Raw genomic sequence first — 11,672 nt, 5'->3', positions numbered from 1 at the left:
AAAAAATGAACAAAAATTGATGATGTATGACAAGTTTATGTATTTATGGTTTGTTTACCTTGACAACACTGCAATATTAGACTTTAAATCAACAAACCTTATTATATATCAAGTTTTATTGCAAATATGATATACTGGAGAGGAATGTCAAACTGAAGTCCTTTTTTCGTAGTCTGGGTTGTGTAATCGATTCGTTTTCTGAATGTTTCCTTTCATTTTATTGTTTCTTTTTATTGATTGACTCTTGGTTAATTTTTTTTGTCTTTGTTCCATTCTTTTTACGTCTCAAATCAGTAAATTATAGTTATCTCTTGATAAGCAATAAACTTAGAAGTGCTGCAATAGATCAAAATAAAACTATTTATTAAAACAAGTTTTCAATAAAAACACAACAAGGAATAGATGTACAATCAAAGCAAAGTAAACGAAGAATCGAGAAATAAAACACTTTCATTGTACTTTAAACGTTTAAAAGAGCTTACCAGAGATAAGTTTCATTACGATGGACAACAGGCTAGTTGCAATACCACCTACTCTGGTAGTGGCATTAATCATATGTGGATACTTAAAAATTTTAAAGATTTACTTCAAAACCTAAAATCCCGCAGTTTTCCGGAAATTAGTTCTCTTCAAAATTACGACTTCTCAACTCTCAACACAACGTTGCCACACAATAAATTGAAATCTCGTTTAAAAGGACCAATTCATAGGTATTTAGCTGATTCGAGAAATTATGTTGTTCTTGGTTACAAATTCATATATTTTTTAAAACGATCAAGGGTAAAGTGTAAAAAAACACCTTTAAGTAAGCAAGCTTTTGAAGGCCCAGACAATAAAGTAAAAGTAGAAAAGTAAAACGCTGACAATTCTTCAAAATCAAACTGAAAAGTAATATTACGACACAAAGACAGATTGATGACAAACATCTCCTGACTGAAGACCAGTGCAGGTAATCTGATGGTAAAGATACAGCCACATCAAATATATTCATAAACAAATAGGTCAAACTCTTCATTCAGTTTTCCACACGTTATTAGACTGATTCATATATACGCACTTGTATTATATGTTTGGCTGTATCCGAATATCATTGCAGATAATCTATTGTCTTCTCAAAAACTATCAGAGCTTCAGTCTGTGAAACTGTCAGATGTTGGCAGCATACATGACTACGTTACTTGATCGACGCAAATAATACACAGCTGGCTGTAAAAATGTGACTACAACCCTAGTTTAAAAATGGCACAGTAATGCAATGGAGTATAGGTGTCTAAATCATTTAACAGGGTTATGGGTTAGTAGGGCAAGATTTAGCTGATAATAAAGCATCCATACATATGTTCGCAGGGATAAGTATTCCATTCTGTGTATTAAGCCAAAGGTCAGGTGAATTATTGCTCTCATTTGTCGTCTGTCCTCGTTAACTTAACTTTAAAATCTCATCTTTGAAACCAATCAGTGGATTCTTACCAAACATAGTCACTGGCATTCTTAGGAATCTTCTTTGTAAATCGACTATATAGATCACCCTATTGCTTTTTAAGACCACAGGAGTGAAGTAACCAATTCGCAACGTATATCTCAAAACTATAAGAGATATTGGACAAATAAATGGACGTTCCTTTTTCAGTTTAGAGAACTCTACGCAAGTTTCTAATGGTCGAAGTTGTAAAACGACTCCTTGTTAAGAGTTGTTGTCCTTGAAAAGCAAAAGATGACAGCTTTGCGGTTTTTATCAAATATCTTGAAACTATGATAGATGAAAACACAATTTAAATTGATGAAATGATGCTTATGAGATGGCCTACAAAAGTTTCCATTTGGTCAAAGTTGTAGAAGAACGACTCCTTGTTAGAGTTATTACACTTGAAATATTTTGAAACTATGATAGATGAAAAACAAACTTTAAATTAATGAAATGATTCTCATGACGAGGCCTAGAGAGGACTATTGGGTCCAAGTTGTCGGACGACTCCTTACAAGAGTTATTGCTCTTGAAAGAAAAACAATGAAACAGGTGAGCGATTCATGCTCCACAGAGACTCCAGCTGTATAAAATATATTCAATTCGATTATTAAGAACTCCATATCTTTTCCGCATACTAATAACTGTGATAACTTGATTGTTTGCTTGCAAGAGTTATAGTTTTGATAAAATAGTTTATGGAGTGAAAAAAAAATGGATTAAGCGTTTCAACATCCTCCGATCAAGCTAAAATACGCCTGTCATGTAAAATTGCCCTATCGTAAACGCTTTTCATATACATCATGTGGTAATGTTTAGGTTAAGAATTACTACAGAGAAAATATCGTTCGGTTAATTAAACTTATACATAAATATAGTCTGGTGAATCTATTGGTTAAGAATGTAGATCTTAGTTGTATTATAATAAGTTAGAGCAAAGAAGCGTTTTGAATCTCGTAGACCAGTCGACCGCCTTTGCATCACAGATTTGCACGTGTTTTTGAAAGACCTTTAGACTTGAACATTTTCTTTCTTGCATCAGATTTGTAAACTTTCCATACATGCTAAATGCGTGATACACAAGCAGTAAAATGGTTTCTCACACATTAACAAACCACTGTTTGAGTCGATTTTGTTTAACATTACTATTGAATGGAATTACTTATCTAATTTAGAATCAAACCAAAGAATAATATAATAGCATTAAATTTCAAAGTTAATTAATCAAATCACATTCTGGTACATAATGGAGGTACAGATGTAATGACAGCTGTCTTTTGATTTTGCGAATCACATTGGATCTATTTTTGTGCAGAACTAGGAATAAAAAGCTGTTCCAGTTTGATTATCTGTTCAAATTTAGAGTTTTTCAATTGATTTGTTTTACCGGGCCATTAAAGTTTCTTTTCGTTCCAGACGATCAGTAGTAACGGTGAACCACCTCTACATGTTTCAGGTGCACCAGTAATATATATAATTACTAATGGCACCTTGATAACAAATAAGTTGAGGTATATACTAGAAGCGGCACACACAATTGTCACGGGTAAACTAAAAGAATCACAATAATGATAATTACGTTAATACATACTGACCCTGCAAAACTCATATTCTAAATGCGCCATTGTTTACAAGGGAACAGCGATTCGAGCCATTATTAGAATGTATTCCAAGGGTAAAGGCTATACCGGGAATATAGAAACGTCCAACAAAGAACATAAAATAACCAAAATAACTGGGAACATAGACCTACGGTAAATGTCTTCTGCTTTTCTTAAAAAAGACATTCATTAAATGTCAGCTGCACCAACTTTTTATGACATAAGGTCAGGTGAGCAATTAAAACTGTCACCACGTGATCAAACAGTCCGATGAAACAAGTCATCAAATAGTGCGAACCTATTTTACGGACTTTGAAATGAAAAGAAAGATGCGAAATTTCTATTGCATGATTGTTTTGGTAAACTATGAATTTTATGGTTATTTTTAATCCTATCCATTTCACGTTTAACTCCTTTCCATTGGCTAAGGTCTTTGCCTAGAAACGTGATCTCGGATGCTTGGAAGTGCCACTGTAAAATACGATATCTGCTTTACAACGAACCAAGATTTCATGTGATGCCTAGGTCAATTTCAGCCACTGTCGTGGCTTCATCGACAAAAATGGCTTGAATATAAAAACACTTTATTACGAAGATGCTTATAAGTTCTTGTCTGGGCCCAGTTTCATAAAGAATCTTAAATTCAGGTTTTCCACAAATCATTCCTTGTCTCACATTTCGACCAGTCAAATCACTTGAGATTGAAGATTTGAGATTGCGATTTTCCTCAAATCCACGAGTTTGTGCTCAAATTGATTTTGATTGGTCAAAACTGGAGTATAGAAGGAATGTAAAGAAAATCTCAATATCAGTTTCTTTTAGAAACAGGACCATCATTCATGAGCTGTTAATTTTTTAAGATAAGTGACATTTTTATGGAGAATGAATCAATCTCTTTACCTCAATTTCTTTGAAAAATATTTTGAAAATGATTTACTTTTATTTCTGTCGAAATCGTGATTATCAATTTTTTTTTTTCTTCAGAAAAGTGGACAAGGCTGTTGTGTTACGTAGAATAACGTTACAAATCGACCGTCAAGTTCAACCATTTTAATATACAAGCTATAGTTTACGGTGACGTCACTGACGTTAGCGTCGCATATGATACAAAGGTACAAAATAATATGAATGTACTTCGAGCTGTATTCACGACATTCTGGGGGCCGTAAAAGAAATTATCAGAATGAATGTTTAAATGAATGAAAGTATGAGAAATTATGATTAATTGAAAATTCGAAATTAACTTAACTGTCTTTCAAAACAATAAAATTTAATTGTTTGTTTTTTCTGATTATTACTTAGCCTATGACCTATCAAATCAAAGTTCATAATACCGATTCACACTTATCACATTAAAGTCCATGTGTCCATTTGTGAATATTCTCTTTAGCGCGTTTTGAGGCTTCGCGCTGAGGTAATGCTCGAATGGTCTTATCTGTAGTTGTTGAACTTACATCGCCTTCAGTTTCACTGTTGCTATTCAGTTCTATAAGATACAATTTCACAATCGGCCTTGATGTTACTCCACTGTTCTTTTTCACAACTGCAGCTCGGACATGTCCATCCTTCCCTGTGATAAGATCCTCTACTTTAGCTAACTTACATCGGTTTCGTGGCTTATCATCTTGAATGTGCACAATGTCTCCGATGCTGATTATTCTTTGGTTATCGCCAGTAGATTTGTGGAATTCTCGTAATGAAGTGTGATATTCCGATCTCCATCTATTCCAGAAGTGATCAAGAATTAGTTTTTGAATTTGTGCACGTTTTTGAATTTCACGTTTGTCACTCCGGATATTAAAGTCTATGTCAGTAGCAGGGTATGGCGTCTTTGTTATTCTCCTCCCACACAGTAAATGAGATGGTGTTAAATGTTCCTCGTCATCAACACTTGAAGAATAATATGGCAATGGTCTGTCATTAATTATTGCCTCTATTTCGATTATAACTGTTTGAAGCGTCTCCAGTGTTAAATATGATCGCCCAAGTGTCTTTCTTAAACATGATTTTGTGACGCTGATCATCCGTTCCCAGAATCCACCATACCAAGGAGCTCTTTTTGGAATGAATTGCCATGATGTTCCATATTTTGAAAATTATCTCGAATTTTTGTTTGTTAGATGTTTTACCGTTTCGGAGGCGGCAAGGTATGTGGAGGCATTGTCAGAAATCATGATCTGTGGTAAGGATTTGCGGCTTGTAATCCGTCGAAATGCAAGTAGAAACGATACTTCTGTAAGATCGGACACAATTTCAGGAGAACAACTCGAGTGTTTTCACAGGTGAAGAGACTGGTATATACTTTCTTCCAGGTCCATGTTTTTCCTTCACGTACAATGTGCCTGTATAGTCAACGCCTGTGACAGTGAACGGCGGTGCTTCGGTCAATTTGATCTTCGGTAGAGGCGGTGGGTCAGGCGCGCGGTAAAATTTTCCCTCGTACTTTCGACAAATAAGGCATTGATGTAGATTTTTCCTGAATCCAAAATCTGTCTGTCTTAGATGTGTTACCGTACTCAGAACTCCCGCGTGATTCAAGATCAAGTCTGCGTCAATTACGATTTGTCTGGTTAGCTTGTGATTCTGTGATAATAAGTACGGAAACTTTGTTGTTTCTGAAACTGGTGCATTATGGATCCTCCCGCCACAACGAATCATTCCCCTGGAATCCAAATGGAGTCAAAGTTGTTTAACAAGGGTGCATCTTTTATCACTTCCTACTTTCCATTGAATATTTCGCTTGCTGACAGCTTGTTATCCATAATTCCGTAGCATTTTGTAACTCCTTCACAGATAACTCCTCAAAATTTCGGTTCAATTTTGGCAGTTTGCAGTTTCTTAGAAATCTCACCATCTATGCAGTTACACGCATTAGTCAATGATTTTTTTTCTAGTCCTCTTACTTCATTAATGTTCAGTTGCACAGGTTCATGTTCTTCCTTATCCTCCATGTTTACGTTTTCATAGTTCCGGGATAAGAATATTAGCTCTTACTGTAACTGGTCCTAATTGTCCAAGAGGGTCGTAGATGCGGGAAGATTGTTTTAGAATTTCTCACTTTGTGGTCAACTCCTAGCTACTCTCAATGTTTGAATCTTTGAACGACAGTTTGTCAGTTGCAGTATTCCAACGTAACCCAAGTACTTTATTTTTGATGTCCGTATCCAGTACATTTTCTTGCTCGGCCTTATCTCGAAGTGCCATACTATTCGATGCCCAAGATCGTAAGTTGAAACCTGCTTTGGATATGATTGATCTTCCTTTATTGAAGTAATCGGTAAGTTCCGTTTCCTTTTCCATACTTGACAATTTATTGTCTACGTATAAATCTTCTTCCATTGTTATGGCAGTGCTTGTTCCACATTAATCCAGATTTTTTAAGTAATGTTGCATTCAAAATAAATGGTGAGCAGGTTGCTCTAAATAATATTGATTTAAAGCGGTATGTTGTCAGTTGGCTGTTAGGGTTTGTTGCATCGCTTAACCACAAAGAATCTGGTGAAATCTCTGAAGAAAGGCCTTTTCAATGTCTGTACTGACGGCAGATTTGTGAAGTTGGAATGTAATCAATAGTTTTGTCAGATCATAAGTTGCTGGTGGAGTAGACATCAAACAGTCATATAAGCTCGAATGCCATGTGATTTTCGGCAACTGAAGCCATATACTATTCTGACAGGTGTTGTTGCAGAATCCTTTCTCACCGCATGATGTGGAATGTAATGCATTCTTGGTACGTTCTCCTCACTTGTCTTTACTTTTTCTATGAAACCCTTACTTTCCTGTTCTTCGATTATTTTTGTGTACTTTCGTAGAAGTTGTGGTTCTCGGTCAAGTCTTCTTATTGTGTTTTCTGTTCTGGATTTGGCAATTGTGTAGTTAGTTGGTAGATCATCTTGGTTTTGTTTCAATGGCAATTTTGCACTATAATGACCATTTTCGAATTTTAATGAGTTTCGTTGATATTCATGAAGTTATTTGTTGTTGTCCTCTGGTTCATTGGATATTATCACTGGTGATTCTAATCTCCAAAAGGCTGTCGTCATCCCTCTGGCGTGGTTAAACTATATTCAAATATGTGTTGTTTCTGTCGCTCGGCTCGATTTGTTGAAAGTAAATATCCTATCTTTGAGTTGACTGCTGTTGGCCCATCTCCTTTGATAACTTTTTCATCCAGTACGTTCCAGTAAAAGTCTGGGCCAATCAGTAGTGAAATCTCAACTTGAGTGTCTGTGGTTAAGGGATTGGTAATTTGAGTCCTATAAGATGAGGGAAATTTAATGCACTCTTTGTCACGTGATTTTTCATTGGAATGGCAAGTCTGGAACGATTAGTAAATGTTGTCTCCTTTGTCTGAACGCAAAAAAAAATACAGTAACTGACTCAAGGTGGTGAAAATTTTTGCCAGTGTCTCCAAACGCAGATAATTGGATAGTTTCTGTTGTTGTGCGTTGTATATTCAGTTCTCTTGCAAGATTATCAGTAACAAACGAGCGCTGTGTGCCTTCGTCGTACAATATGTTTGTGTCTGTTATATATTGTTCATGCTTGACGGGTGCTATGGCAGTTTCAGCATAAATTTCATTTTCAAATGATCCGTAGTTTTTGCACACATAACGGTAGCTTCGTTTTGTGTTGTTCCTGATTTTCCGTTAGATACAAATGTTCCTCCACAAAGACTCGCGTGATGTTTTCGATTCCATGATTTACATTTTCCCTTTGATTTGCATCCAAAAGCATCTTCTTTTTATTTAGAAGGTGATTATGAATAGTTTTACATAGTATTTAGAATCTCTAAAAAGTAGTACGTATTTGGATCTAGGTGTTCCATCTTTTATTTAGAGTAACAACGATGTATGATGCTTTTTAGTCGGTAATTTCAACTGAGAGAGTTTTTGGAACAGTAATTACAAGGTTTGAAAAAAATCATAGGTCTTGATGCTATTATATTCCAATAATAATCTATCATTGAGGGTTTCTAAAAGATCTTTCGAATTTTTTTCAGGATCTGCATTGAATTGATACCACTGCGGGAGTAACAAGCGTAGCGGTAAGAGTAGTGATCTTCTTTTAAAGTTGTTAGAATTCAATTAAATTGTTTCATCAGAAGGTTTGTAGTACATTATTCCAGATCCAGCGTTGTTTGTATGAATTCTTGTTAAAAATTTGGAATCCAAATCATGGACAGTAGATCACAATCATAGCCTATTTAGAGGGGCCAAAAGAGGTTAGAATAAATGTAGTTTCCAACTATGTCTTCTTTTGGGGCAGCAGTATAGGTCTTATTACTGGTTTTTTTCTAAATCTATCTAACTCTGATTTAAATATTGGATGTAATGCATCTTGCAGACATAAACAATGTTGTTTCGGTCTTTTTCTGCCTGGACAACGACACACTTGTCATGTATATTAATCAATGTTTTTGCTTCAATGCGATCTTTAACACTGATATAACATTGAAACGCAATGACCTACTGAAAACTCTTAAGATTAAAGATTTTAGACCTCGCAGTTTTCACCCACTCTGACACCGTATCAAGGTCTTCTTGTTTCCGTTATATTAATTTCCTTGTTTAATCATCCACATCATCCATAAAAAAATATTTAAGTTGTATTTCCAATGAAGAATATGTACCATGTACTATGTATCTCTATTTATGGTCTTTCATAGAGAAACAATGATGTATCGTGTTTTTAGGTGGGGATTTCAATTGAGCATGTGCAAGAGTTATGAAATTATAAGTCTTGATGCTATAATATCCCGATAGTAAACTAGCATTGAGAGTTTATAGAAGACCTTTCTAATATTTCAGGATCCGTATTAAATTGAGATACCACTGTGATAGTAACAAATGTTATGGTAAGACAGAAAGAGTAATCAAGGGAACCAAGGTTATAGGGTAATCAAAAGAATGTAATCCAGGGACAAAGACCAGACATGGAAAACAGACATACACAACAAAGAACATAAAGTAACTAAAATCATACATACAAAGTAACAAAAGCAAATGAGCAACTCGGACTCCTCTAAAAACTGGGAGCATGGACCAGGTGCATTTTATTGTTTAATCCTCGGGGAAATCGAAAGGCTACATCACAATGCAAGATCTTCTATTGTATGTTTTTCTTAACATTTTTATCATGTAAAACAAGATATTTGAATTTTTTATCAGTATTTTTACAAAAAAAGATATTTTGATTTTAATATTGAACCGAAGATATGTTAATGACGAATCTCAACGCATTTGAATAGTAGGCGGGGGACCCATTCCCGTGAAACCACGGAGTCACATGACGAGACGTACATACCCTATACTTAAGTATAGTACCTGAACCGATCCGTGCAACAAAAATTGCGATCGGTCCTCGTTCACTGATCAGTTTCCGGTCTGTCAAATCGATCCATAAAACTGATGATCGCATCACGTGACCACAGAACGGTCAATGTATTTTACGGTTTTTATTGTTTTCTTTGTCAATTTTGCACATATTTACATAATGCAGTATATTTAAACATTAATTTATACTTTAATTTTACATTTCTTTTATTTTAAAAATATATTACGTAATTTGACATAACAAAACTTTGATCAGACCGGTCATCGGTCATCGATCCGTCAGCGATCAATCAGTCAACGGTCATCCATCGTTGCGCGGATCGGTTCAAGGACAGTAGCAGTCCATATAATAAAGTTCAAACACTGCAAATGGTAGAGAGGTCTCTAAACGTTGACGTACTCCCAAACAGTAAGAGTGGGGAAACGCTCTCGGGCCCACATGGGGTTTGGGAGTAGGCTAGTAGGACATACTCTGACTGAGTTCTTCGGTCAGGCATCCCGAAGGCTGGGCTGCGCTACCTTCTACTACTAACTAACATTACTAACAGAATCCCCGTAAGGGGCGGTCGTGTGAGATCCGTAAGGATAGTCAAGACTGTAAAAAAGACCAATCATCATCAAATGGTAGAGGTGATCTATGGTGTAGAAAAACACCGAACAAACGAATCCTTGTTCCGTCTGCATATGTTATATTTTTAATTAACAACTGTCCTTTTTGTATTCAGATCTGTATTTCAGAGAAAACCATATACAAATGTATTTAGCTCCCACTTTAACTAACCAAATCAAACCAAATCAAGAACAATAACTCTTGTAAAGTGTCAATTTCTTTTCTATCTCGAAAGTGCAACATTATGACAAACTATGACTGGTTATATGGTCTGCAAGTGTTTCGGTATTAGAAATAAAAATGAACTCGGTGGGTTTTTATTTTATTTCAAATAAATACTTCAATTATAATTAATACAACAGTAATACATCGTAAGGATTCTATCACAAGCCTAAGCTTATGGTAGGTTTTAGATATACGTGAATCACCTCCTGTCTAGTTGTTATAAACTACTACTTCAGTACATTTATTTCACTCGGAATATAGAAAAAATATCATTTCAGTTTATTCGATGAACCTGGTCCGTGCTTTCAGTTTTTAGTATGAGTCCGGGATGTTCATTCACTTTTGCCTTCGTTTTGATGTACGTGTTATGATTATTTCATGTTTTGTTGTATGTGTCTCTGTCCTTGTGAAATCGTTTTTCGTGGATTATGTAATTAAATTACTTTTTGAATTCTGGTTCTCTCCCTTTGAAATATCCTGTATGAAAATTGTTACGTTTTTATAAACAAAATAAATGAAATCTTATAGGAGTCACTTGATTACAACGATATTGATTTTGCATTAATTACAAATACACGAAATTGATTTGAAGTTTCGTTTTTACGTATGCCAGGCACCAAAAACGCTACTTCAATATCGTTTGTTGTGTTAATGAAATGACGGATGTACTTTTCTTTGAGGCTTTTATCTTAATGTCTCCTTTATGTCAAGTGAGCGAATTTGAATATTCGATTGAAAACTGCAACTAAATGAAATAGTTTTGAAGTTAAAAGAATTGACTAAGACATAAAAATACAGCTGATTAAGACATTAATTTAGAATAAAATAATATACGTTGTGAAGCGGCAAGATTGAACGTAAATAAGAACAATGAACAAGTGAACAATATCCATGTTTAAAAGATAAAAAGGTTATTAATTTAAAACGCATTTTAGACATATCTATTTGTTGACATAGTAGTTACAAATGCAGTACTAAAATTATTGTGGCAAATATACCTGTTGGAGTTGAGTTTAAAAAAAAAAGAAGACAAAACCTAACAATATTTATTTACATGTAGCTGTGGAGATTTGAATACTTTTTATTTGGTATCATACAAGGATAGCATATGCATTATTTAAAGTAATATTTCAATCAAGTGGTTCGTTACCGTTTGCGTTGTGTTGAGTTCTTACAGTCTGTACTGGAACCAATATTGATAATAAATTAAACAACGCGCATAACTAGCCAAATTATCTTTGATATTTCGTTATTTTCAAAGAGTAATCAAGGGAACCAAGGTTGTAGCGGTAATCAAAAGAATGCAATCCAGGGACAAAGAGCAGATATGGAAAACAGACATACACAACAAAGAACATAAAGTAACTAAAATCATACATACAAAGTAACAAAAGCAAATTAGTAACTCGGACTCCACTGAAAACTGGGAGCATGTA

General features: G+C 34.9%; 1 protein-coding gene across 1 annotated transcript; it reads right to left on the bottom strand.

Annotated features, from left to right (window-relative positions):
* Positions 1 to 4,418: 4,418 nt before the first annotated feature.
* On the bottom strand, positions 4,419 to 5,090 carry LOC148615627 (uncharacterized). The gene has a single exon (XM_088581688.1). It carries the CDS (start codon positions 5,088 to 5,090, stop codon positions 4,419 to 4,421), a length of 672 nt encoding a protein of 223 aa, XP_088437814.1.
* Between the last annotated feature and the right edge of the window lie 6,582 nt (positions 5,091 to 11,672).

Source organism: Perna viridis, chromosome 5 (genome assembly GCF_037379345.1).
Source record: "Perna viridis isolate PV_CMFRI_1.1 ecotype Kerala chromosome 5, ASM3737934v1, whole genome shotgun sequence".
NCBI classification, from domain to species: domain Eukaryota; kingdom Metazoa; phylum Mollusca; class Bivalvia; order Mytilida; family Mytilidae; genus Perna; species Perna viridis.
This window is presented reverse-complemented; position numbering and strand designations above follow the sequence as displayed.